Source organism: Manihot esculenta, chromosome 1 (genome assembly GCF_001659605.2).
Source record: "Manihot esculenta cultivar AM560-2 chromosome 1, M.esculenta_v8, whole genome shotgun sequence".
Lineage (NCBI taxonomy): Eukaryota > Viridiplantae > Streptophyta > Magnoliopsida > Malpighiales > Euphorbiaceae > Manihot > Manihot esculenta.
In genome coordinates, this window is record NC_035161.2 from 41,147,774 (window position 1) to 41,174,893 (window position 27,120).

At 32.9% G+C, this 27,120-nt stretch overlaps 6 protein-coding genes across 12 annotated transcripts; 5 read left to right on the plus strand and 1 right to left on the minus strand.

Annotated features, from left to right (window-relative positions):
- Nucleotides 1-959: 959 nt before the first annotated feature.
- On the plus strand, nucleotides 960-3,136 carry LOC110615208 (protein BPS1, chloroplastic). Of its 4 annotated transcripts, none has more exons than XM_021756996.2 (3): nucleotides 960-1,212; nucleotides 1,396-1,454; nucleotides 1,944-3,136. In XM_021756996.2, exon 3 carries the CDS (start codon nucleotides 1,959-1,961, stop codon nucleotides 3,015-3,017), a length of 1,059 nt encoding a protein of 352 aa, XP_021612688.1. In that variant the 5' UTR covers nucleotides 960-1,212; nucleotides 1,396-1,454; nucleotides 1,944-1,958; the 3' UTR covers nucleotides 3,018-3,136. The 4 variants fall into 4 exon arrangements, with proteins under 4 accessions (XP_021612688.1, XP_021612693.1, XP_021612679.1 ...); XM_021756987.2 differs by having other exon boundaries at nucleotides 961-1,212; nucleotides 1,947-3,136; XM_021757001.2 differs by lacking the exon at nucleotides 1,396-1,454.
- A 2,949-nt stretch (nucleotides 3,137-6,085) lies between these two features.
- On the plus strand, nucleotides 6,086-10,425 carry LOC110615232 (mitogen-activated protein kinase 4-like). 3 transcript variants are annotated; one of them, XM_043949229.1, is made up of 6 exons: nucleotides 6,086-6,422; nucleotides 7,243-7,372; nucleotides 7,850-7,987; nucleotides 8,569-8,901; nucleotides 9,187-9,370; nucleotides 9,875-10,425. In XM_043949229.1, the coding sequence occupies exons 1-6, from the start codon at nucleotides 6,256-6,258 to the stop codon at nucleotides 10,054-10,056; spliced, it is 1,134 nt and encodes a 377-aa protein (XP_043805164.1). In that variant the 5' UTR covers nucleotides 6,086-6,255; the 3' UTR covers nucleotides 10,057-10,425. The 3 variants fall into 3 exon arrangements, with proteins under 3 accessions (XP_043805164.1, XP_043805165.1, XP_043805174.1); XM_043949230.1 differs by having other exon boundaries at nucleotides 6,088-6,422; nucleotides 9,910-10,425; XM_043949239.1 differs by having other exon boundaries at nucleotides 6,289-6,422; nucleotides 7,216-7,372.
- Nucleotides 10,426-14,391: 3,966 nt separating this feature from the next.
- On the plus strand, nucleotides 14,392-16,087 carry LOC110615249 (putative UDP-rhamnose:rhamnosyltransferase 1). The gene has a single exon (XM_021757043.2). The coding sequence runs from the start codon at nucleotides 14,610-14,612 to the stop codon at nucleotides 16,008-16,010; it is 1,401 nt and encodes a 466-aa protein (XP_021612735.1). The 5' UTR covers nucleotides 14,392-14,609; the 3' UTR covers nucleotides 16,011-16,087.
- Nucleotides 16,088-17,565: 1,478 nt separating this feature from the next.
- Nucleotides 17,566-21,765, minus strand: LOC110615239 (mechanosensitive ion channel protein 1, mitochondrial). 2 transcript variants are annotated; one of them, XM_021757021.2, is made up of 7 exons: nucleotides 21,605-21,765; nucleotides 20,443-21,276; nucleotides 20,056-20,330; nucleotides 19,725-19,825; nucleotides 19,344-19,451; nucleotides 18,985-19,206; nucleotides 17,566-18,159 (listed from the first exon to the last, which is right to left on the minus strand). In XM_021757021.2, exons 2-7 carry the CDS (start codon nucleotides 21,243-21,245, stop codon nucleotides 18,046-18,048), a joined length of 1,623 nt encoding a protein of 540 aa, XP_021612713.1. In that variant the 5' UTR covers nucleotides 21,246-21,276; nucleotides 21,605-21,765; the 3' UTR covers nucleotides 17,566-18,045. The 2 variants fall into 2 exon arrangements, 1 of the variants encoding a protein (XP_021612713.1); XR_006348179.1 differs by lacking the exon at nucleotides 17,566-18,159 and having other exon boundaries at nucleotides 19,720-19,825.
- A 712-nt stretch (nucleotides 21,766-22,477) lies between these two features.
- Nucleotides 22,478-24,107, plus strand: LOC110611032. Its single transcript, XM_021751136.1, has 3 exons — nucleotides 22,478-23,314; nucleotides 23,391-23,933; nucleotides 24,003-24,107. The coding sequence occupies exons 1-3, from the start codon at nucleotides 22,478-22,480 to the stop codon at nucleotides 24,105-24,107; spliced, it is 1,485 nt and encodes a 494-aa protein (XP_021606828.1).
- Nucleotides 24,108-24,388: 281 nt separating this feature from the next.
- LOC110615257 (probable receptor-like protein kinase At5g24010) lies at nucleotides 24,389-26,256 on the plus strand. Its single transcript, XM_021757054.2, has one exon. The coding sequence runs from the start codon at nucleotides 24,521-24,523 to the stop codon at nucleotides 25,973-25,975; it is 1,455 nt and encodes a 484-aa protein (XP_021612746.1). The 5' UTR covers nucleotides 24,389-24,520; the 3' UTR covers nucleotides 25,976-26,256.
- The last annotated feature ends 864 nt before the right edge of the window (nucleotides 26,257-27,120 follow it).

Genomic DNA, 27,120 nt, shown 5'->3' on the forward strand with positions numbered 1-27,120 from the left:
TAGTTGCTCGTACCAAGCAATGTAGTTGAGAATTTTAATTTATTCGTTTTAAAAAAGCCTGCTGTTGTAGGCCTTGATGAGTTCGTAAATGCATATGCCGGAGCCTGCTGAAAAAAGGGCATGAATTTATTACGAGTTCCATTGTTGTCCAAGCGTTTCCTGCTTCCTCAATCGGGTATTAGTGGAGAACTAGGGGCACAACGTTCATGTGCTTGGCTAGTTGATACGGGAAGCAAATACTAGTGATAGGGGATGAATTTATTGTCGTCGAGCCATCACAAAATGTGACTAAATTTGTTATTTTCAAACGTCCATCCCATCCTCATCAATTTTTTTTCAAAGAATTTGATAGGAAAATAAAATTCATCCAAGGGCTGATCATAAGAATATGAAGAATTATTAGGTAATTTAGTGGTACTACTGAGACACCGACCTTAGTATGATGAGGCATGATAAATTGATATTTTAAAAATATTTAATAATTTATTTAAGAATATTTCATACTGTCGAGTAGTCTAAAGTTGGGGAAGGATAATCACTATTTTTAAAGTGGAAAGATTTGCTTTATTTTCGTAAATTAAGAAATATTAAATGAGTAAATATATTTATTTTATTTATTATTTCTTTTTATAGGTCATTGCATGAGAAATACGAACCCATCAAGTTCAAAAGTTTGTAGCCCAGCAAAGTTGGGCTTAGCCCAAAAAGAAGATTAACAACAACGTCCATTCCAAATGGGAAAGGGAGCTGCTTTGAATTATTCCATTAATAATAAAACAACGAACATTAGACGGGCCGAAACAATGTCGTATTGGATATTAAATTGACCGACAGGGCTCATCTATCCCTTGGATGACATGCAACCGCAAACGAAGCTGCCTTTCGGGCCCACACTTTCGTCCTCTTCGTTTCTTTTATTTTGCTACAGCCGATCCAGAGAAGCAATCACCTAATGAACGTCGTAACCCTAACGGCAATCACAACTTCCCATTCTTTCTATTCCACGTGTAACATCCGTGACATACTCCTCATACCAGCATGTCACTCCATCATTCCCTTCATCCACAATTCAACACCTAACCTTGGTTGTTGATGGAAAAAATCAACGCCTGCTAATAATCGTAGATAAAAGTCGAAAATTTCCAACTTGTATTCAGCGTTGGTGACTTTCTGCGAAATTTCCAATCTCGTGGTGAAAGAGTACCGGTTGAGGTACGAATCTCTCTACTCCCTTCTTCTTCTCCTTTATATCTTTATAATCTGCTGTAAAAGAATCGGGTCGCCTTTTGGATTTTGGTGTTTGGTGTGGTTCCAAGATTATTTTCATTTCCTTGCTAGAAGAAGTAACTGGGGTTCTTGTTTTTGTTGTCTGTTTCCGTAAATTTGTAAAACCAGTTGCGGCTTTTGCTTAATTTTGCGTTTGGAAATTCTAATTAACAGATCCATTGCTTTTGGTAAGTTTTTCTCGATCGATTTGCTTTGCTCGTTCTGAATATTTAATAACCTAAATCAATTTCTTGCTCTTGTTTCTCTTGGTTTTTTATGGTTTAATTTAACAATTGGAGGCATGAATTGGAACTCTTTATGTCCTTGTTTCGCTGCTTCTTCTAGAACTGAATAGATTCTAATCTGGTACAATTGCAGTTGAATTTTGATTTGCTGTTTCTCTGATAAGAATTTGAAGTAATATTTCGTAAGACTCAGATGGAAGGACTGGAGTTATATTTTTATTATTCTTATTCTCTTGTGGGTGATTTCATGATTTTTTTTCATGATGGTCATGTGTTGCTAGTGTTCGCAATCATTCAATATCTGCTTGCTTACAGCCAATTTTCCTGTATATTTGTGTCAGTTTTGGTAGATTTTATAGATTTCTTCTTTATTCATGGAATTCCTGTGCCTTTTTGCAATAGTTTGAGTTATTTAGTTTTGCTGTCTTCTAGCAGTTAACAATCAAGATGAGCAAACCACAGGAACCACACCGCCCTTTCTTCTCTTTTGGGAATCCTTTCCGGATGATTTCACCAAAGGGCTCTCAATTGTCCCCAAGGCTTCTTTCCTTATTGAACGCTTTTGAGGAAACCTTGGCAGAGAGGTTGAGGAAACTTAATCCTAAGGACAAGAATGACATTCTTAGCTTAACATGGATGAAATCTGCGATGGAATCACTTTGTGAGACTCATACTGACATAAAAACATTGATTACAGATCTTGAGCTCCCTGTGACTGACTGGGATGAGAAATGGATAGACGTGTATTTTGACATCAGTGTGAAGTTGCTTGATATTTGCATTGCTTTTAGCTCTGAGCTTGCCCGGCTTAACCAAGGACATCTCTTACTTAAATGTGTCCTGCATAATATGGAGTCCACCACTTCAAAGCAATTTGTGCAGGCTCGTTCTTCTCTTGGTAGCTGGAGACGACACATCTGTTCAAAAAATATACGAGTCCAGAACTGTCGTGCCATCTTGGATAATCTTGTGGAATCACTTGATCTGCCAAAGGTTAAGAACTCAGCTAAAGGAAAGGTCTTGATGCAGGCAATGTATGGAGTTAAGGTGCAGACAGTGTTTGTATGCAGTGTTTTTGCTGCTGCCTTCTCAGGTTCTTCAAAGAATTTGTTAGATTTGAATGTTCAAAACACAATCTTATGGGCACAAGCATATTGTAATTTGCAGACAAATGTGAATATGGTAATTAGAGAGACATTTTCCTGTGGCAAATTTACAGTCCTGAAGGAATTGGAAGCAGTTGATACAATTGCGGAGAAATTGTATCCCATGATTCAAGATGAGTTAGGGCCTGTTGAAGTCGAAGCAGTGCAAAATTCTGTATCAGATTTGAGAACAGGTGCTGAGAGACTCTCTGAAGGGCTGGATTTTCTTGCGAAGGAAGTGGATGTCTTTTTCAAGATAGTTTTGAGTGGCCGCGATGCTTTGCTCTGTAATTTGAGAGCATCTGGTGCTGTTACTAACCCAATGTTAGGGACTAATGTAGGGGAGCAGATTGTGAGGTAAAAGCTAACTATTCTAATGTATACATATATGGTCTAGTTGTGAGATCTTTCCTTAGTTGTAATCTCATGTATGGCGTATTATATTCAGTATGGTATAAGGTATGTTATGGTATTTTGTTACTAGTTTGTACAAGTATCGTATGCGAGAACAACTATACAGGAATTAAGAAAACGCTTTCTGCTGTTACAACACGCAATTGACTTGTATATATTTCTAAGACGGGAATTATTACAACCATAAATAAAGCCTATATTTTCAACTCAATCAAATCGGAGCCGGGTTAACCGAGTGACATCTCTCTCGTTTCTCTCTCTCTCTATTATTTTTTTTGCCCTTTCTGAGAAAATTACCAACTATGGAGGCTACGATTCTTGACCCAGCCAGGTTGAAGTCGCGCATGAGTGGACCCTATCTATTTCATATGCGATTCATGATATCAGCTGCCTAATATCATCCTGTTCCTTGTTTTGAAAATTCGCCGCCTCTATGTTGGCCGACGAGAAGTTTCCTTTGTGACCGTTCAAAATTCTCCGTCCGCTCCATGGTCAGACCCATTATCCAAATTCTACCATTATCAAAAACATTTTTATTAATTATTATCGAGATATTTAAATTTTTGTATCAACAGAAAAAGTAAATTAAAACCTTAAATTAATTTCTATTTGATATTAACTTACATTTATTAATTTAATAAAATTATACGTTAAAACATAAAATTATAAATAATTTGTGTAATAAAAAATTATTCAAAGTAAAATAATCTTATTAGTAAGTAAGCATTAATTAATTTGACTACACAATGTTATAGTAGCACTGAGCATAACTGAAACTACTCCAAAAAAAAACCACAATAGAGAATAATAAAGTAAGAGAGAAAGTTTGAAGATAGAGAGTTGCTTTTTTTCACAAGTGGTTGGGAGTTTTGATTTCGATTTTCTCGGTGTTGTCAAATTTTTATATTTTGCAAGTCCTATTTTTGGAGGCCGACGTTTAGAATTAGGATTAGATTTTTAGGTTTACAAGTCATGGTGAGGTTTTGTTGAGTTTTGATGTCTGTTGTTTTGAATTGCGTTTTGGCTCTGGCAATGTTTGGTTGTGCTCGATGGGTATTGGTAGGTGACTCTTTAGTGTTGGAGTCTTGTAAAACTGTGTGCAGCTCCATGGTTATGACAGACTAAAAATACAATGGACCAACCTTCTCTCTTTGGATAGCTAACGGTGGATACTTAGGGCCTCTTATTGGTGTTTGTGAATGGTAGTTTTGACAGCTAATTTTTTATGCAATTCATGCATACAGGTCTTTACTATATGTTTTCTCGTTGTTGGTTGGGCTGTTCTTCTAAGTTTCTGATTGTATTTACTTTTGATTTAACTAAAATTAAATAAATAAAGTAAATAAGCATTAAAATTAAATGATTAAGGGCGAAGATTATCAGTTTAATTTAACTTACAAAGTTATAATGAAAAATCAATCATTTGGGACACCAAAAGAAAAAAAAAGTTAAAAACCCACTTTAGGAACTCTCATTTTTTTTTAGCTTATAAATTTTTAATTATAGTAACTAAAGTTAAGTCACTATTTATTAAATTTTAATTTATTTTAAAAAAATCATCAAAGTTTAATATTTATCTGAAATAATTATTCGAATAAATTTTCAATAGATTTTTCAACGAAACGCATATGTTACATGTTATACATGATTCAAAAAATATAGTTATATGATTTGTTGGCTCATTAATAATTTATTTCTTGTTATTATCATCTTTTTCAAAAGACCTTTTTATTGGCTTCTTAATTTTTGGTGACAAAATGAGTGAAAGACTCGTGGACTATGTTATTTGGCAATCTAAATAAGTGGTAGAAAATTTTATGCCTAAACAGTTCTTTTTTCAAATTGCCATCATCTAAGCCACGCCTCCGGCCATAAAAGTAATTTTTTTGCAAATTCTGATTACGCCTCGATAATCGACAAAAAATATATCTTTCACAACTCAAAAATTTTTATATGAGTTTTTTTCTTTTGCTGCCGTCTTCCGAAGAGGAAAACTAGATTTATCAAACTTCCAAAAAAGTCAAGATTTGTGATTAGGAGGGGATGCTGTTCATTTTGATAAGTTGGTTGGAAGTTCTATTGTCATTAATTATACCAAGAGTAAGAGAAAAGCTTTTTTTTTTGGATGTAATGATAGACAATTTAGTCATGGAGTTTCTTTATCATTTAGAATATATTTCTTTAATGTTGATTCAGACTCTTATGTAGAAATTAATAACCATAAAAATAATTTAGGGTGTTCATATATATATATCTCTTAAAGAAAAGAGGATGTTGCCTAATCTCTATTGATAATCATGAAAATGATTTAGGGTGTCTACTGTATATATCTCTCTTAACGAAAATAGTACGTTGCTTGATCTCTAATTAACACATACTCATTATTATTAAGATTTTGAATAGGTCGGTGGATTTTAATTATCTTCAATAGTAAATTGGGAGCACAAAAAGAAAAATAAAGAGAAAAAAAAAGAACAATAAAGAGAGTAATGAGAAAAAGAGGCAGTCTATTTGGCTGCATAATCAAGTTTAAAGAAATAGTAAATAGGTCAAATGTATTTATAAATTAATTTTTTTGAATTATTTAGGATATATACATTTCATTAAAAAATTTATTAAAAATTTATCTGAATAATTATTTTAATAAATATTTAAATATTAATAATTATTTTAAAATAAATTAAAATTTAATTATTATAATAAAACAATAACTTAAATTTCAGAATGTAAATAAATATTACCCCGCATCCCCGTTCAAAAGTTTCACATTTCATCTTCACCAACGCCACCCAACTTCTGAAAAAAAAAAACACCCAACTCCTTTATTTATTAAGATATTTTACAAGATAAAATTTATAATTTAATTTTGATTTATTTAATAATAAATAATTTTAATTTATTAATAAAATAGTCTCACGGTTAAATTTATTATTATTTAACTGATAAATTAGACCGTGTGTTTCTTAAATTTTAAAAAATAGCTTATAAATTTACCCTGTATTATATTATTTATTCTCTCTTCGTATTTGCGTGTGGGAGTGAGGAAAAAAAAAAAAAAGAAAAAGGCACCTACCACACGCCCTCCCCTGATGTAGCCCTTCCTTTAACGCCTCCCTCTCTCTCGAGCCTCGACCCCGCCCTAAAGCTCAAGTAAGGTCTGAATTCGGATCCTCCGAGTTCCAAACATGTCAATGGAGTCAAGCTCTGGCTCCAGCGAGCATAACGTCAGACGAATACCTACTCACGGTGGACGCTATGTTCAGTATAATGTGTACGGCAACCTTTTTGAAGTCTCTAGCAAGTACGTCCCTCCTATTCGTCCTGTTGGCCGAGGTGCTTATGGTATTGTTTGGTAAGATTCTTAATCACTTGTTATCCTCTCTTTTATCTCTTTTGGAAGGTCTTGTGTGCTTTAGCTTGTTATGATGGTTTTTTTTCTTCATCTCGACGTTTTTGGTTCTTTGTTTAAGTTTGCTGATGCTGATGTAGTGGAGATATGTCTCGAGTTTGCTTAAGATTCAAGTGTTTTAGTGAGTCCTGCATGCAGATCGTAATAATTTTATCAAATTAGCTTAATTTTCAACTGTAATTAGGCTGATCCCTATCGGAACATATATGGAGATGACTTTGTTCTCGTGATTTGATCAAGTTTTTTTGGACCTAATTTGCCTCAGAAATATCATATTTTTTTCGTTTTAATGCTTTGGCAGTTATCTATTATTCCCAAGCAATAATTAATTTATTTTTCGCTGTGAACCTTCAATCAGCATCATGTTAATCTGACTGTGGGCTTTTCTAGGTGTGGCAAGTCCGAAGTTACTAGTTTCACTTGCAAATCAGTGCGTCACTACGTTTGGAAATTATGAAGAAATAGATAAAATTTTCAAATAGGTTTAATTCTTAAATTGTTTCTCTGTGTATGCTGTTCCTGCTGTTATTTCAGAGTGTTACTGGTCAGCAGCATGTTTGATGATTATTTCCAGTTGACTGACACTGTAAAAGTGTATGAAACCTGTTCTGCTACTTCTTTCAGAAAACTAGTATTCTGGTGAATTATAAATGGTTATATTTTCCTTACATTTTTTTTTTGTCAAAGTATTTTCCTCACATTTGACTTGATATTTTTGCTTATCAACATTATGAAGGAAGATGTAATTCTTTATTTCCTTCAGTGCTGCTATGAATTCCGAGACCCAAGAGGAAGTTGCCATTAAGAAGATCGGTAATGCTTTTGACAACCGGATAGATGCTAAAAGGACATTGCGAGAGATTAAGCTTCTTCGACACATGGACCATGAAAATGTCAGTTTCCTTGCTGCTATTCCTCCTGATCTCTTAATATTAATTAAGTTACGTTGCTTTCAAGAAGCTTCTTGTTTTTTTATTTTGATATAGAACATTAATTTTTGCTGTTCTAAACTTTTTCCTTTTTAACCATTGAGTCATTGGATTATTTAACTGAAGTTTTATTTTTTTCATTGTTATCAGCACATTTTGAATTGAGGATGTTACTAATGCAGTAGTGCTTTTAGTAAATTATCAATTGTTGTTCTGTTGCTTTTTTTCTTTTCATTTTCTTTTTACTTTTGAATGCCTAATTATGGATGAGATAACTCTGAAATTTCCAGGGTTAGAATGGTTGTAGAATATGGTCTTACTACTTTTTTCTTAAGTTTGTAGAATTATTATCTTTCTCTTTTTTTTTTTTTTTTTATAAAATTTCTTACCTTTTTCTTTTGTCTAAATTGATTGCATCATCATCTTATTTCTTTTTCTCAGATTGTTGCTCTTAGAGACATCATACGGCCTCCCCAGAAAGAGAACTTTAATGATGTCTACATTGTTTATGAATTGATGGACACTGATCTTCATCAAATAATACGCTCCAACCAACCATTGACGGATGATCATTGTCGGGTTAGCACCATAAATGCTCTTGGATTTTGTGTTTGTTGTAGTACATTATAATTTTAGCTGATCTTTTTCCCATTTATTTATGGATTCAAATCTTTACTTGTATTTACCTCGCTTCTCCCTTCCCATGCCATGAGTCCCAACACCATATTATTTGAGAAATTGGTGCGCTGCCCCATTCAAACATTGGGCTGCACAGCATTATGGGGGATTGGATGCCAAATTAGTTTTCATGCTTCCTGTACCCCTTTCCCTTTCATCTTTCTTGATGTAGAAGCAAGGAAAAAATGAACTTGAAAAGAGAGGCAAGCATTGGCTACATGTGGAGCACATCTGCAGGTAGCTACTGCAGTGAGCTGACCTTAGATTTGGGGAATAATGTTATTGCTCGACTCCCTCCAAACTTTGCAAGATTGATTGTCCACCTCTATTTCCCTCAAAAATTTAGCCCAAAGAAGAAAGAAAAAGAAAGAATAACAATAATAATACTAATGCAAATGCTAAGCCTAATATTTATTATAGTTCGTAATTTTTTTTGTAAGCATAATTTATTAATCATGCTTATGGTATTGTTACTTTTGCAGTATTTTCTCTATCAGTTGCTGCGAGGGCTCAAATATGTACATTCAGCACATGTTTTACATCGTGATCTCAAGCCTAGCAATCTGCTCCTGAATGCTAATTGTGACCTTAAGATTGCGGACTTTGGTCTTGCTAGAACAACATCTGAAACAGATTTTATGACCGAGTATGTTGTTACTCGTTGGTATCGGGCACCAGAATTACTCCTTAATTGTTCAGAATACACTGCAGCAATTGATATATGGTCAGTGGGTTGTATACTAGGCGAAATCATGACAAGGCAACCCTTGTTTCCTGGTAAAGACTATGTTCATCAGCTGAGGCTTATCACAGAGGTATGTTTTTTAAACATCGCTCAGCAAATCTTTTGTAGAGTGGCCTTGCTGCTGGTTTGCTGAATGAAAACATTTTCTTCTTGTTTGTGGTGAAGACGTAAATGCTTTTTCTTTCCTCATAGTGTCTTGTTATTGCCTTGAGATTCTTGGATTGGTCCTGGTTGTGTGCCTTCTCACTTTTAATGCGCACAAAAATGAACTCACAGTTGGTTCATTGAGATGTGAAGTTTCCTTTTCTTTATCTACTGTGTGTAAAATAACTTGTGCATCAACTTTTCTCTTCAGCTCATTGGTTCACCGGATGACTCCAGCCTTGGCTTCCTACGAAGTGATAATGCTCGAAGATACGTTAGGCAGCTTCCCCAATACACAAGGCAAAATTTTGCTGCTAGATTTCCTAATAAGTCCGCAGGTGCTGTCGATTTGTTAGAGAAGATGCTAGTCTTTGATCCAAACAGGCGCATTACAGGTAACATGACATAGCATAATGATGCACTCTCCCGCCCCCCCCCCCCCCCCCCCCCCCCCCCCAAAAAAAAAAAAAAAAAAAAATGCACTGTAATTAATGTTTTGGCAATTTGAGATTGTAGCATATGATATTGCATATTTAACATGAGTAAGGTAGTGGACGTGTTGACTATGTTCAGATATTTCTTTACCCTGATCGAGTCGTATCAGATACTGAAATAGCAAGTCTTTTATACAAATATATTCCTCATTATTAATTTGGGAGTTCTAGCATATAGCCTTTTATGTTTGGCTGCTCTTGACACCAATATTAAAAGTTATAAACATAATTGACGCAAATTAAAACATTCTTGATCAGCTATGGAGTTATGCAGTATGCTTTTAACAAGAGAGAGAGAGAGTGTGTGTGTGAGTTGAAATTGCATATAATTGCTAAATGTTTTACTATGGATGCTTTTTAAATTCTAATTAAATGCTTAGAATTTGTGTATTTTGGTTGGTGAAGATTGTCCTTTTTTTTTATTTCCTGGCGGCCTACAGTTGATGGGGCACTATGCCATCCTTACTTGGCACCTCTTCATGATATCAACGAGGAGCCTGTTTGCCCAAAGCCTTTCAACTTTGATTTTGAGCAGCCAACATTTACTGAAGAAAATATCAAGGAGCTCATCTGGAGGGAATCTGTAAAATTCAATCCAGATTTCTGAGAATTATCTGATATAATCTGTTGTGCACACTTGGAAAATACTCCATTATCCCCATTCCTGTCAGAGTCTCTGGGAGAAGATGAAAACAACTCGCTGGGTATATTGGAATGGACTTGCATGTCACGAAAGAGTTGGTTCCTTTCATCTTGGATTATTTGAGATATTGACATGTGTGAAATGGAGGTTAGGTTGCCTTCAGGTTACGTCAGAAAAATCACTGTAAAGGTCTAATTTGTAGCTGGTATGTATGGGAACACCAACTTGATTTAGTGTGGGTGGAGTGGCTGTTGTACTGGCAATATGTACTGTTTTGGAGTGGGGTTTCTGCATAGTTATTCTAATTTTCCTACTTCTCTTCCCTTGGAATGATTTGAATGTGAAGAATTCTCTAATTTGCTAGGCTTTAAATCGTTCCCATTTTTTATTTGGAATAGTTGCTAGGCTGAATGTTGTGAAAATTTCGAGATTTGAATTCCATGCTTCTCATAAATAAATAGACCACACTTTTGCTAACATTTAAAAAGTAGGTTAACTTTTTCAAATTTCCAATCCAAAAAAAGAAATTGGAGCTTATATTTTATTTTTTGGTTAAATGGAGCTTTCGATGAAGTTAATCCATTTTGTAGGAAATATTTATATGCGCTAAAATGTTTATACACTCGATCCATAAAAGTCATCAACGTGAAGCTTATAATTTTAATATAATATGATGTATGATATATTTGAATTGATAGTTAATATGCATTCGGATGTGGAAGATGAGAGTATTACCCCGATACGTGATCTTGATTCTTGTGGGCCCGGACCCCATCCACAAATTTCGTATACAGGTTTGATTTTTTTTTTTTTTCTAACACACCTCAATAATATTACTCTTGTTTACGTTGAACCTCCGCACTTCACTTCCTCATTCCTTACCCAACCGAAAATATAAATTTTTTTTACCATTAACGGTATAATATCCACTTTAAATTTTAAATAATTGAATAATTTTAAATCAAAATTTAATTTTTTATAGTTATCTATATACACATGTAAAAGTTTTAGATAATAGTAAAATTGTTAAGTTTATATATATAATCATCTAAAATTTTAAACAAAACGTGTTTATCTTGGTATAATAAAAAAACATCATATTTACATATGCACAATTCTGGCTGTGAAGTTATAAGATGATGTGAGAATAAAAGAATTTACCGAGTAGTTTCCAGCTGTACTACCAATTTAAAAAATTGATGATGATGAATTCAAATGGAAATTCGAAAACAAAATTAGAATTATTTTGAACTGTATTTGTATTGCATTTCCTTTGCCGCACAACCCACAGCCACAGCTTTAAACAAAATTGAAAAATAAAAATCACAGGCCACTTTTTTTTTAAAATAAATATCTATAATCTATATTATACACAAGGAAAATTATCCATAATATATTTAAGTATTTAAATTATTTATAATAATATTTAATTATTTAAATAGTTAATAATTTTATTTTTTAAATTTAATTTTTGAAATAAATGATAATTTTACTTTTTATATTAATTTTAATTAGTTAAAAAAATTTTAAAAAAAGATAAATTTCAAAATTTTTATAATAATATTTAATTATTTAAATAGTTAATAATTTTAGATGATAATTTATTCTTTATATTAATTTTAGTTAATTAAGAAAAATTTCAAAAAAATATACATAATATAATAAGATTAAATTTTTTAAAATAAAGATATAAATTAGATGTTAAGAAAATTTTTTTAAAAAATATAGATAATAAGATTAAATCTTTTTAAAACCTTTAAATTATTTATAATAATATTTAATTATTTAAATAATTGATAATTTCTTTTTTAAAATTTAATTTTTGAAATAAATGATAATTTATTCTTTATATTAATTTTAGTTAGTTAAAAAAAGTATAAGTTATAATAAAATTAAATTTTTAAAATAAGAATATAAATTAAATAGTAATATATATGTATATTATGTTACAAATTTTTAGACGATTTTGTTGTGCAAGTCTTCTTTTGTTTTTATATATAATATAAATTATTTAATATTATGTTATAATATGATTATTATAAAATTATATTATATAATAAAATAAATATAAAAAATAAAATTTTAAATATTTATAATAAATATAAAAGTAAATATTTTTATAAATATATATAAAGATGGTTTATTTATTAATAATTATTAATTAAATAAATAATAATATTTATAGTTTAGACCGTTAAATTTAATTAGAATTATAAATTTAATACAATATTTTTTATATTATTTTTAATTTTTTTATATATATCTTAAACTCACCATTTGTTCATAATATTTAAACAAAACACAATTAAATTTTAAAATTTGTGCTTTTATTTTTATTTTTTATTTTTTTATTTGTATTTCAAACCGAAAAGAAATTATTTTTTAATCATTTTTATAATAGATTAATTTGGGATTGATTTTTTGGCTTAAATTTTTATATAACTTCAGATTTTATTTTATTTTTATTTAAAATATTGTATAAAATATTTGTATCCATATAAAATGAACTATATTTCATAACCCAGTCTCATTATGAATTTTTAAACTTTTTATTGAAAAAACATATGTCTAATATTTTTTTTTTCTATTATCGAGATGGACATATATATAATAATAATAATAATAAATAAGAACAATAATAAAAAAAATTCATGCAGCAATAAAAATATCAGAGATATAATTTATATTTATGATTCTTTGCGCTCTAAGAAATATTTTAAAATTAATTTATTAAATATTTATATTAATTATTTAAATATATATATATATAAAATATTATAAAAGTGAGATAAATATCTGAATGTTATTAATTTTAAATTTAAGATATTTAATTATTTATTATTATAATAATAATTCATTAAATTTAAATAAATTTTAACATTTAAAAAATTTAACTATAAATCTATAATCTATATGTGTAATAATGGGATTTTCTAATATATTTTTATATTATTTAAGAGATTATTTAATATATTTTTTATTTTAAATTTTAAAATAGATAATAATTTTATTATTTAAATTAATTTTAAGTTTATTTAAATTTGAAGGTAGATGATATTTTATAATTTTAAAGTATGAAATAATTTTATTATTTAAATAATATATTTAAGCATTCGACAAAAAATAATTTTGATAATATAAATCACGACATAGTAAGAATGATATTTTAAATATTAAATAAGTACTAGAAAATTGTTAAACTATTAGATAATATATTATACATATAATTTTCGTAATTATATAAGTTAGTAAATGAATATTTGTATTCATTTATATATATATTAAAAAATTAAAATTTTGACATAATTTATTAAAATAAAATTTAATTTTAACAATATTAAATTATTAAATAATAATTTCAGTTTTAAAAAATAAAACAAACTTTCTACAACAACAAAAAATTATTTTTGATGACGTAATAATAAGTTATTTATTTTACTTCTCAATTAATTTTAAATAAAATTTATAAATTCAAAATAATGATCATATTTATCAAAGATAATTAAAAATATAATTTAATTTATTAAAAGATATTAATAAAATATTAAATAAGTTTAACAATAAATTCATTTAATTTATACAAATGACATTAATTCATTTAATTTAATTTAATACATACTTCTCAATTTAAACGTTGGAAAAAACTAGTTTATATAAATGTATAAAGAGAAGGGAAATATTTAAAATTACTTAAATATTTTTAGAAATTTATTGATTAAATTAATTATTTTAATTTTATTAATGAATTTAAAATGTGTTTTCATTTTAAAAATTATTTTAAATTTTGTATTATCCAAATATTTTTTTTTAAAAAAAAATTATGATTTTATATTGTATTAATGTCATTGATCTCAATGGGTCCTACTATTTATTTATTTATTCTTTCCCTTGTATTGTGTTGTTGGGAAGCTGGCAGCAAATGTGTAGCTTCTGTGCTAATCTTGATAATTATTATTATTTCTTGCATGGATTATTTATTTTTTAATTGATATATTTTAATATCAATATTTTTAAATAGCTATTTAAAATAAACAAAATATAATTAAAATTAATAAATTGATTTTCTTTACTTATATTTTGTTAGGAAACATTCAAAGTGTGAAACCATCAGAAGCGCAAAAAAGATGCTGCCATTGCAATTGCCGTCCACAGCGCCAGTTTTGGCGGCAACTGTTTAACAACTCTGTGTTTGGCTGTCACGGAAAGCAAATTTGTATATTTAATCATCTCAAATAAAATATTAATTATGACTTCATTTTTTTTTTATAAAAGAAATTAAAATTAAATATTCTCTTCAAAGCTTGACATGCTTTTGTTGTGAAACATTAAATAGACATCTCGCCTAATGGATTAATTAAGTTAGTTCTTTATTGAGGGCAACCTCACCACATACGTAAGCCTTAATTATATATATTCCCCCTTTAGTTGCTCAACCTTCACATTTCAGGTATTGGCCTCTTCGTTGCAAAGCTTTTCCCCAAGTTTCAACAGTTAGCTATGACAAGTCATATGCATGTGGCAGTGCTTCCTTGGTCTGCCTTTGGTCATATAATGCCATTTTTCCAATTATCCCTTGCATTAGCCAAAGCTGGAGTTCACGTCTCATTTCTATCAACCCCTAGGAATATTCAGAGACTCCCTAAACTTTCACCAACTTTAACACATTTAATACACTTGGTGGAGCTTCCCTTGCCCACTTTGGATGGTGACTCTCGCTTGCCCCAAGGAGCTGAGGCCACTGTAGATATCACCTCCGACAAGGTTCAGTACCTGAAAGTGGCCTATGATCTCTTGCAACACCCCTTTAAGCAGTTTGTCGCTGAGAAATTGCCTAATTGGATACTTGTTGACTTTTGCCCTTACTGGGCTGGTGATATTGCTAAACAATTTGGTGTTCCACTCCTATACCTGTCTGTTTTTTCTGGGGCTATGAGAGCTTTTATGGGGTCACCAGAGTATTTATGTGGTGATGGACTAAAGAGGATCAGACCAACGCCAGAAAGTCTAACTTCACCACCTCCATGGATAACTTTCCCTTCTTCTGTAGCCTTTCGAAGCTACGAGGCACGCAACTTTTATCCTGGCTTCTACATTGTGAATGCTTCTGGCGTAAGAGACAGTGAACGGGTAGCTAAGACGATGGCAGCTTGCCAAGCTGTGGTTGTCCGTAGCTGCACTGAATTTGAAGGCAAGTACCTGAAAGTATATGAGGAAGTTCTTGGGAAACCGGTGATTCCAATAGGCTTGCTCCCTTCAGAGAAACCTGAGAAAAGAGAAATCACTGATGAAACATGGAGGAAGACCTTTGAATGGCTTGATAATCAACAACACAAGTCAGTTGTGTTTGTTGGGTTTGGTAGCGAATGTAAACTTACCAAGGATCAAGTTTACGAGATAGCATATGGGCTGGAGCTTTCCGAATTGCCATTCCTGTGGGCACTTAGGAAACCTAGCTGGGCTATCGAAGATATTGATGTTCTGCCTCCAGGATTCAGTGACAGGACGTCCAAGAAAGGAATTGTGTGTATAGGATGGGCACCACAGCAAGAAATTCTAGCACATCCATCAATAGGGGGATCATTGTTTCACTCAGGGTGGGGTTCTGTTATAGAAACTCTTCAGTACGGCCATTGTCTAATTGTTCTACCCTTCATTTTTGACCAAGGGGTGAATGCCAGGTTACTGGTAGAGAAAGGTTTGGCTGTGGAGGTGGACAGGAAGGACGATGGATCGTTTACGAGACATGGTATTGATAAATCTCTGAGATTAGCAATGATTTCAGAAGAAGGAAAGCAAATGAGGGACCAAGCCAAAAAAGCTGCTGCCATTTTTGGGGATAGGGACCTGCATCAGGTTTACATCACTAGGTTTGTGGAGTATCTGAAGAAAGGAGCATGAAAGGTAGTTCATGGGAGTAGATTGTCGTGACAAAAATATATATTAGCACTCAGTCAATAAAATCTATATGCCGTCCACCCTCTCACTGTATCATCTCTTACTTGTCACCCAACGAGCAAGTCGTCGCCCCTAAAACCTAGGAGTGTAATCGAGCCGAGCCGAGCCGAACTTTGTAAAGCTCAAACTCGTTTATTAAAAAAGTTTGGAAGCTCGAGCTCGACTCGAGCTCTAATATTTGATTCGAACTCGGCTCGAGAATTAAATATTATAATCGAGCTCGATTCGAGTTCAACTCGTGAAAGGTTTGTTCGATTTAATAACGAGTCTAATTCGAGCTCGAACTCGAAAAACTCGATTAAGAAGCTCGTCAATAAAACTCGAGCTCGAACTCGGAAAACTCGATTAAGAAACTCGTTAAAAAAGCTCGAGACCGAGCTCAAAATTAAAAAGTTTGGTTTGAGCTCAAGTTCAGGCTCGAGCTCGAATTAATAATTACACTTTAATCAGTTTTTAATCATCATTAATTTAAATAATATAAAAAAAAAAGAGAGTGTACATAAAAAAAATTACATAACACAATTTATAACTAAAATAACACAAATAAATATAAATTCAACAACATAATAAAATTAGATTACACAAAAAGTTTAATATCAAACCAATAAAGTTGATTCCAACTTCCAACAGTTGAAACAAGCTAATATAATTTAATTATCTTCATAATCATCTTCATACTTGTTCAATTAGTTAACTTGAATTTCAACTTAAACATCCATATAACCTTAATTAATTATTATTAATATAATTTGATAATTATTATCATCTTTTATATTGTATGCTTAATTATATACAAAAAATTTTTTATAATTATACTTTAATTTTAAAATGTATATAATTTTTACAACTCAATTTATCATGTAGTACTATAATTTTAAAGAATACTTATTATAATAATTAATATTAATTATTTGTGATTATACATTAATTTTATGAAATCTTATTATAATAATTATATACAAAAAATTTTTATAATTTAATTTTAAAGAATACTAATTATAATAATTAATCTTAATTATTTGTAATTTTCAATACTATAATTTTCAAGTATTTATAATAGTTTAAATTTTATAACTTTATAGTTATTTTTATTTTTTTAATAATATATGAACTTGTTCATAAATTTATTTAACGAATTAGTTCACCAATTTATTTAAACAATATTACTCACGAGCCTAAGCCTTACGAGTCTACTCGTGAGCCTTCTACTCGTGAGCCTTCTCAACGAGTCTGCTCGCGAGCCTTTTCAACGAGCCAGCTCGCGAGCCTTCTCAACGAGCCAGCTCGCGAGCCTTCTCAACGAGCCGAATACTATTGAGCTCAAGCTCAGCTCGTTTAAGTGACGAGTCTCAAAATTGAGTTCGAACTTGGCTCGTTTAAAAAACGAGCCGAACTCGATCGAGCTTTTATCGAGTCGAGTCTCGAGTAGCTCACGAATAGCTTAGCTCATTTACAGCCCTATTTAAACCCAGTCGGGTGAGAAAAGGACAAGATGCACTTATTAAATTTAATATTTATATCCTTTCAAATTACACTGCATTTGTCATTGTCACAGCTATTTGTTTAATTAACACATTCTGAATGACTGGGACAAAACAGTTCCAAGAATAGGAGCTTTGCCATCGAAAGCTAAAACAGAAGAACCCATTTTGCAGCCCAAAAAAAGAAAATGAAAAATGAAAATCCTCGCGGAGCATTTGGAAAATCATGCAGACTGATGGTTACAGCTCACCAATAAAACTTGCTCTTTGTCTCTCTCTCTCTCTCTCTCTCTTCCCTTCTTTTTTCTCTCGGGTCCCTGTTTCTTGGCAGAAAATGAATTAAACCACCTAACTTCTGTTCACTTGAGCTAGCCTCAAATCGACCTTTACATTATAATGATTTTCAATTCAATTGTTTCCAAAGCACCATAAGTTGTAGCCGATATTGAGAGGCAAGGGTCCAAAGTCCAGCATAAAAATCTCATTTATCTGCAAAATCACTGAGTGGTTACATCCTGCCAGGTACTACCCAATCTAGCACCATGTTCCTTTAGTATCCGGACTGACTGCAAAAGAATGTCTTGTTCGGCGGAGTACAATTCATTTTTGCTCTATAATCAGAGGGTATTAAAGAAGGCATTACGAAAATTGAAAGAATAACAGAAGTGCATCAAAGTCGGCAAAACTAAATAAATGAAGGTACAATAGAAAGAAAAGCATATAGTTACCAAAATGTTGAATTATTCAATGATATAACTACCAAGAAATGAATAGGGAGTATTCAGTCCCCGTAAACCAAAGTGCAAAATAAGACAAATATAGAACTGCTTCCAGAATTGCATCAAATACATCTATGCAGCAAGATTTTAAAATGTCATCAAATACACAAATAACCATCTCACTCAATTTTTAGGAGTCGATTGCAGAAGAACTGATTTTGCACAAACAAAGCTTACTTGACTTAATTTGATCTGATTGTAGGAGCATAGTTAATTTATCCTAGATTATACACAAGTATATGAATTGGGGAGAAAGTATTAACCTTTGCTGTCAGCAAAATCCATTAAAAAAAAAATGAAAATGCAAAATCTTGCACATTTTATTTCATTCATCGTAGAAGCTTAATATTTAAGTTGATTTAATCCTATATCATGCATAATTATCAGGAATTAATGAAAAGAACTAATATTTGCTGCTGCAACTGAGCACAGTGAAAATTCCAATTTCTTTCCTTCTCCACTCTCTGGTCCATGTCCATAAATGAGGCTAACTAAGTGCTAAACAATTTATTATATGCTAGATGAGTTATATCACCTCAAGATATCCAAGAGCCAGAAGATTTTTTTTTAAAAAAAAAAGAAGCAAACACAGCCCTTATCAAGGAAAACCAAAATGTCAGTCTTGTAAAATGCAAAGGGAGGACATGGGAAACTCACCATGTGTCTAAGATTGCATCCAATAGTCAATTCTGCAAAAGAGCTTTCTACTCTAGACAAGAAACAGTATGGGGCCTCCTTTTCCAAGAAAACTTTTGGGTTCGACTTTAGCATGCTTGCTATTTCATTTGATATCTGAGGTATATTTTCCAAATCATCAATTTTCACAGGAAGTTTAACGGTCATAGAGCGCCACTGTGCACGAGATTTATTCACAATTACCTAAGAAAGGCACCCAAGAGACGTAAGCTAGGAATGCAAATAACAACTTTCATAAATTCAATTTGCATAATGAGGTAGGACATATATCCAAGGTGTCTTAGAAATGTAAAGACAATCTTCAGGAGAAAAATGCTCACCTGACTAGAAAACAACGAATTTGGAACTAAGACAGGAAATTTCTCAACATTGAGTAACATTGTGGTAGTAAGTCCCATTTCCACCACCTGTCCTTCTATAGATCCAGCCTGCAAGACCAAAAAAGAATAGGTAAAATGCACAAATAGTCATGCATTTTTAATATTTTTACTTTTGCTTTTGATGTTATAGGTAAGAGTTATTCAGCATACAACTATAAGAATTGTTAATAGCAATGTATAAGAAGCCACTTATTGGATTTATCAACCATTCATGTTTTCCTTTCTAGGACAGCCAAAAATTTGCTGATAAAAAAATTCTCCCCATTTAAAGACATAAAAGGATAAAAAAATAACAATGACATGTTCACCACTTCACCTTACTTTTATTGTATCTCCAAGTGAAAAGGGTTTTGAAAACTGCATAGATAACCCACTGAGCACATTCCCAAGGACGTCTCTAGCAGCAAAAGCAGTGGCCACTCCTGCATGGATTTTAATTAAGAGAGAAGTCACATAACTGATGACGTAAACAACATACATACTTAAATAATGTGCAACTTATCCCTCTATAATTACATAACATTCAAATAAAACAAAAATCGGAATAGAAAAAGCATTTGCAAAATCAGAAGATTATTTGATTCACCATTTCTAGACAACAACTATTCTTTAATTGAAGGAATGAGGAGATGTGACTGACAGTGACACTCACCTCCTATACCACCCACAGTTAAAATAGATTGCACAGCCACTCCACTCGCCTCAGCTAAAGCCATTAACCCAATAACAAAAAGACCAATAGAAGAAACTTTGTCAAGTGTTAACATCCTTTCCTTATCAACCAATGATAGACTTTGAGCACCCAATGCACGGCTAAACACATTTGTCTTCCACCGATACAGAAACCATACAAAAGAAAGGACAATTGCGCCCCTCCATCCCTGTGCCATGTACTGAGAAGCTATAGTTGGTGCCACCATCATGCCACTATAAATCAAAGCCATCACACATCAATGAAGAAAAAAAAAATCATAATGGTCACCTGCAAATCCAAACATGACAAAGAGTCTAAAATTTAGATGGAAGGGGAACCACTAACATTTTTAAAAATGCCATAAAGGTGATCAGATACCGCACAGGATCCTCTAAAGCACCCCAAAAGCTTTTCTCATATGGAACTGGCTCCCTAGAAAGACTTTTAGATAGTAAAGAAGCAGGAGTTTGCATAGCATACTTGTGAAACATCCTCAAAAGCCTAGGCATTACTACCCATGCCAACACGGTACCAACAGAAGTGTAACCAACGGGAACAATCACCTCTTTAAGATAAGGGTGTGAATCAAGTAACTGCTGGCTATAAGGGACCATCTCATCGTAGACTTCTTTAGTCTTCTGCACAGTAGAAGTCCCTGCATCAACTGCACTTTGCCAAGAGTCTCTAACCTTCTCAATCCAGTCAATTCCAACATCACCACCGTTACCAACATCATTATTCCCACTAGAAGCAGCAGACACTTCAACTGACCCAGGCTTGTTGATTTTGCCATCAGAAGATGAAAATGATCGATAGCTCAACATGGAGCTTGCTGAAATATGAGGAACAGTACGCCCAAATAACGAATTTGGTGATGAAGTGCCTAAGAATATGGAATTAGCTTTGAAACAATGGCTAACAACCGAAGTATCATAACTCGGAATTTTAGTATGAGCATTTGCAAAATTCTGAGCGAGTTTGGATTCTTCTTTAGAGCAATCTTGATTTACAAAAGCATATAACGATCTTATAAGACTTTGATTAGTGCATCTTGTAGAATCCGTAAACGGGTTAAATGGCTGCAGCTTTGAAATAGGTTTAACCGAACTATAAACTGATTTGAGCATTGAAAGCCTAACTCCAGCCATCACAGAAAGAAGTCCTCAAAAGAGTACCAATCTACAAGAACACGATCATCAATCCCATTTCAAAAGGTAGGAAATTAACGAAGATTAAATCGATGGCATTAGGACATTCAAATTATTTTTTTTAAAAGTACAGTATACTAACTGGGAAATTAACCATCTAACTAATGTTCATAGCAATGGTACATAAGAAAAAACCCATAAACCCGACATTTCTATCTGAATTCTGGGGAAATGCAGATCGACAGAAGTACATAGGTTAATTTCCTTTTCATGAACAACCAATTAACACCAAAAAAAATTGAGGGTTCTTTTTAATTTATTCTAAAATTTCTAAGCAATCAAACAAAGAAATCGCTTACCAGGCAGCTATGGATGAATTTTGGGCCATAACAGGTACCATATATTCTTTGCTTGGGAGGTTTATCAGAGAGACGGAGTCATGGTCACGGAGATAGAGAGGGGTAGAGACGAGAGAGGCCAGCAAGAGAAAACGAAGAGACAAACTTAGGAGTACGTACTCTCTAGATACAAATTGTTTTATGTTCGTAAGATTTAACTGATAAGTCTCTGTATGATCATCCAACGGCCAGAATATTATAGCTAAGAGTTGAACTAAATAGAACAATTATATTCAATTGTTCCCTTACGTGGCGGCCTCCATATGCTGAGTCTAAAGCAGTCAACGCTGAGATGGAAGTAAGAGAAGGGTTAATGATGGTCATTTTTCTTCTTTCGTATTTAACACTCCTCCTCTTATTAATTATTATACTCTTTAATCTATAAGCTGAAAAATGTTAGATAATTACTGACTTCCGTGTAGAATCAAAATTTTTTTAAAAGTTTAATTTAATTATTTTTTTAAATATTTTTTTTGGCAAAATAAAGCATATCCAATTATTATGAATATTAATACGTGAAGTATATAAAGGGTATTTTTTTTCTATATATAAATTATTAAACTTTTTAAAATTAAAACTCTTAATTACTTTGGATATGATGGAAGAGAGGTAGTAGTAGATGATAAATGATATGTTTAAGAAGGATAGAGATTGATAAACTTCATCTTCATTCTTCAACAGAACTCATACGGCATTTGAATTCTCTCTCGATTGAAGTACATCAGTTATAAAATTAAACTATAGTTTCTTCTTCCTTGCTTCTGCAGTTGGAAAGCTTTCTTCTACGTATTCTTGTTTGTAAAATATCAAGAAAATCTTCATTGTCGTCTCAATATGAAAACTTCAAACACTACCCTTTCAAAGTTAATCTTCGGGCTTCTCATTTTAATCGCTGTCCCCTATTTGTTTTACTCCATAAACTCACTAAATATCTTGCGTACTCCATCAAACCCATTTCCTTTCCCTCTTAGCCTACCAGTAACTCTATCTGTGCCTCTGCAAATAGCTAGCCTAAATGTCTCATTAACTTCTGAGTCTCTCCTAGAAAACCCTAAAATCTTGCAGGAGAACACAACTCTCCGTCATATAGTTTTTGGAATTGGAGCCTCTTCCAAACTATGGGATCATAGAAAAAACTACATCAAGTTATGGTGGAGACCTGATGAAATGCGAGGCATAGTTTGGTTAGATGAGCCAGTAAAGAAAGATCCAGATGAAGAAAATCTATTGCCACCAACAATGATTTCGAGCGATACATCAAAATTCCCTTACAAAAACACAAAAGGTCACCGGTCGGCGATAAGGATATCGAGAATAATATCTGAGACTCTGAAACTAGGAATGAAGGATGTGAGGTGGTTTGTGATGGGAGATGATGATACAGTGTTTGTTGCAGATAATTTGGTGAGAGTTTTATCTAAGTACGATCATAATCAGTATTATTATATAGGGAGTTCATCGGAGAGCCACTTGCAGAACATATACTTTTCTTATGCAATGGCTTATGGAGGTGGTGGATTTGCTATAAGTTACCCATTGGCGAAAGAGCTTGCGAGGATGCAAGATAGATGCATAGAGAGATATCCAGAATTATACGGTTCAGATGATCGAATTCAGGCTTGCATGGCGGAGCTTGGAGTTCCTCTTACCAAGGAACCAGGGTTTCACCAGGTTAGGTCCTGTTTTTTTATAATTTCAATATTTTTATTGCTTATATAATATTTTGTTGGTGTGTTTTTGTAAACAGTTTGATGTGTATGGCAATTTATACGGGCTTTTGGCGGCACATCCAATTGCACCGTTAATTTCTTTACACCATCTAGATCTGGTGGAGCCCATATTTCCTGATATGGACCGAGTCAAAGCTCTAGAAAAACTTAAAGCTCCAATGGAATTGGATTCAGCCGCGTTCATGCAACAATCTATTTGTTATGATGAAAAACGGCGGTGGACTGTGTCCGTATCTTGGGGCTATACGGTTCAAATATATCGAGGTATAATTTCACCTCGAGAAATTGAAAAACCAATTAGAACATTTCTAAATTGGTACGTAAAAGCTGGATACAAGGCTTTTGCATTCAATACTCGATCATTGAACAAGAATTCATGCCAAAGGCCATTCATCTACTGTTTGGTTGATGCAAATGACAATAAAAATCGCACAAGCACTAGGAGCTTGTATACGCGCCATCAAGTTCCTAATCCACCATGTAGATGGAAAAATCCTGATCCTTCTCAAATTATTAAAGTGGAGGTTTATAAAAGACCCGATCCCTTCTTTTGGAATAAGGTAACTAATTAAATGATTTTTTTTTAAATTATTATTAGTTTTTATTAATATATTTTTATTCTAATGCAGGCTCCAAGAAGGAACTGTTGTAGGATTTTACCCAGCAAGACAAATACTACTCTAATGATTGATGTTGGGGAATGTAAAAAAGATGAGCTGATTGAGACAAGATGATAGAAATTGTTTAAAGTTTATAATTAATTAAACAATCCGATATTATTGGATGACCTAATGCTTTTTCTTTTTCTTTTTTTTTTTTAGCTATAATTCAGATATAAAAATTGCAAAACTTGTTATTCTAAAAGTGGAAACTCACCGTTTTGATAAGTCATTCGTGGTGGTCAAAAGACTCGAGATCCAGCAAGCAAGCGCGCTGTTGTGGGGCCAAGGCCACAGCTAATGCGTAAAACACGCGCCGGGCTTTACAGCTTGTCCAAACGCGTGGACTCCGAAACGCAGGTCTTCTCGCTGACTCGGGCTCTGTTACGCACAAAACGCAAAACCTGTGAAGAAGTCTCTACTCACTTCATTTTAATTCTCCAATCTCTATTTTAGTTACCTCAATATTGAATCTGGATCCCTCTCTCATGGAGATTCCACGCACAAATCTTACCCTCTCTTTTCTTTTCCTATGTCTCTTTCTAGTCTCCGCCTTCTCTTTCTCCTCCTTCTCCCCTACCGATAACCACCTTATCAACTGCGGCTCCTCCGTTGACGCTGCTGTTTATAGTCGCCGTTTCGTTTCAGATGACGACTACTCCAATCCCAACTCTCCTCTCCTCTCTGCCACGCGGACGATTCCACTTGCCAACCAAAACCCCTCCCCCAATTCCCCCCAAATCTACAACACGGCTAGGGTTTTCAAGAAACCTTCCAAGTATGTGTTCGAGATCAAGGATCCAGGAACCCACATGGTACGCCTTCATTTTCATCCTTTCATCTCTGCAAATTTGGACTTAAACTACGCTAAATTTCATGTTCTGGTAAATGGGTATGTTGTTTTGAGCAATTTTACTGTGGCGAATGTAGCTTCCCCTCTGATTAAGGAGTATTTTATCTGGTTTGAGTCGAATAAAGTTGTCATCACTTTTATGCCTACAAGGAGGGATGAATTTGGGTTTGTTAATGCAATTGAAGTGATGTCTGCACCCAAAGATTTGATTTCTGATACGGCAATTCTATTGAAGGGCAATAACACTGAGAAATTTGATGGATTAACCAAGCAGGCTCTTGAAACAATGTATAGAGTGAATGTCGGGGGTCCAAAAGTGACACCATTTAATGATACAGTTTGGAGAACATGGATTCCCGATGATGGGTTTTTTGAATCAAGTGAATTGTCGAGCAGGATCTATTTCAGTGGTCGAATTAAGTATCAAAATGGAGGTGCTAGTCGGGAAGTTGGTCCTGATTTTGTATACAATACTGCTAGAGTAATTTCAAGCACAAATGCTTCAATCCCTGAAGCAAACATGACATGGGAGTTTCCAGTGATGGAGGGTTATCACTACCTTGTTAGATTGCATTTCTGTGATATTGCGAGCATGTCGCTTGGTTTGCTGTATTTTAATGTATATATCAACGGGCATCTGGCATATGAAAATTTGGATATTTCCTCTATTACATATATGCTAGCTGCACCATTTTATGCAGATTTTGTTGTTGATAGTGATAGCCATGGGGTTTTAAGAGTGAGTGTTGGACCTTCAAACATGAGCATGGCACACACAGTTGATGGTATCTTGAATGGGGTGGAGATCTTGAAGATGAATAATTCAGTGGGTAGTCTTGATGGGAAAATGTGTGCAGGGATGGTATTGAGAAGCTGGCCAAGAGGGAGCTTTGGTACTTTATTTCCTCTAGTTGCTGTTGTGTGTCTTTTATTGAGTATATCTGTGCTTATGCATAAGAGGACAGTTGGTAAAGGGGACTTTGTTGTCTGGTCTAAATTGCCAACTGATGTCCCAGACGACAATGCAAAGCATAGCAATGAACAGTTACCTGGCAAAGTTTATGTTTCTTCAAGATCAACAGATTTGTGAATGATGCAAGTGGTCATGCAATAGGAGGATGGCATTCCTAGTCTTTGTGGTATTAAAAATCATGGATGGCTCTGTAACTTATAATTTGAACTTGTGTACTGTGTTGAAGAGGGAATTTGTAAGTTGTATTTACAGCATAAGATGTATTGGCTTCCTCTGATGATGGATTTCCTTGCAGATTACTATAAAGTTTCTCACCATGTGTACGCTACTTTTAGTGTTTTCCTTGTATTGTGTGTATGATTATGATGTCCTGTCAATAGTACTTCTACTTCCATGCTTGTGTGATTGCAACTGTGAATGCTTATCCAATGGCAATACTGTCTCGTTTGTAGTGTTTTTTTTTTTTTTTTTTTTTTTTTTCTGTTTTCAACTACAATTTAATTCCTATAGTTTAGTAGTTTAGTGAAACCAATTGAGTCATTATAATTTTAAACAAATTAACAAATTAGGACTTGGCATGAGAAATGCAAAAAAGGATTTCTTTTAATCTATTCACACTTCAGTTTATATATATATATATATATTATTAGTTTATACACGTGTTGGATATATCAGAAACTCATGTGACATGTAATCAGTCATCCTGATACTGTTTTTTCCATAATTCCAGATCCGACAAACCCAGCTGCAACTGCGAGCGCATTGCATTAAATACTTGAATTTAGTTGCAATTTTTAATTTTTCTATACAAACGAAAATTTTGTAAAATTTTTTTTCAATTTATTTTATTTTTAATAATTCTTTTATTTTGAAAGGATATAATTTAAAAAAAAAATTATTTTAATAAAAATAAAAAATTTATATAATAGAATGAATCGATAAAGAAATAGAATTCGGTAAAAACTAGATGAGCTTCAGGCATCTTTCTTTTGGGGAACAAAAAAAAGGGGATAAGGTCCAGGGTCAGAAATATAAGCGTCTCTGTTTGAACTTTGAAATTCATTTCTTCCAAAATTCGAGGTATAAAAAGAGTAGGTGAAATAAATCAGAATTGCCTTGAATTTGTGCGAGAACGACGACCTCAAAGCTGGAACTTTCAGATGTAATTTAATCCATTTCGTTTGAGGTGTCACAATAAGCATGGTCATATTGGATTAGAAGGAAAAATTGAGGCATCAAGGGCTATGGCTATGCATTGCACC

Bases quoted from the DNA above. Each gene is read 5' to 3' on its own strand.
- LOC110615208 (XM_021756996.2), top strand. From the start codon at position 1,959: ATGAGCAAACCACAGGAACCACACCGCCCTTTCTTCTCTTTTGGGAAT.
- LOC110615232 (XM_043949229.1), top strand. From the start codon at position 6,256: ATGTCAATGGAGTCAAGCTCTGGCTCCAGCGAGCATAACGTCAGACGA. The intron at 6,423-7,242 runs GTAAGATTCTTA...TATTTCCTTCAG, and splicing joins GGTGCTTATGGTATTGTTTG to TGCTGCTATGAATTCCGAGA. The intron at 7,988-8,568 runs GTTAGCACCATA...TTACTTTTGCAG, and splicing joins TGACGGATGATCATTGTCGG to TATTTTCTCTATCAGTTGCT.
- LOC110615249 (XM_021757043.2), top strand. From the start codon at position 14,610: ATGACAAGTCATATGCATGTGGCAGTGCTTCCTTGGTCTGCCTTTGGT.
- LOC110615239 (XM_021757021.2), bottom strand. From the start codon at position 21,245: ATGGCTGGAGTTAGGCTTTCAATGCTCAAATCAGTTTATAGTTCGGTT. The intron at 19,207-19,343 runs GTGAGCATTTTT...TGCCTTTCTTAG, and splicing joins ATTCGTTGTTTTCTAGTCAG to GTAATTGTGAATAAATCTCG. The intron at 18,160-18,984 runs GTGAGTTTCCCA...CTCTGATTATAG, and splicing joins GATGCAATCTTAGACACATG to AGCAAAAATGAATTGTACTC.
- LOC110611032 (XM_021751136.1), top strand. From the start codon at position 22,478: ATGAAAACTTCAAACACTACCCTTTCAAAGTTAATCTTCGGGCTTCTC. The intron at 23,315-23,390 runs GTTAGGTCCTGT...TTTTGTAAACAG, and splicing joins AGGAACCAGGGTTTCACCAG to TTTGATGTGTATGGCAATTT. The intron at 23,934-24,002 runs GTAACTAATTAA...ATTCTAATGCAG, and splicing joins ATCCCTTCTTTTGGAATAAG to GCTCCAAGAAGGAACTGTTG.
- LOC110615257 (XM_021757054.2), top strand. From the start codon at position 24,521: ATGGAGATTCCACGCACAAATCTTACCCTCTCTTTTCTTTTCCTATGT.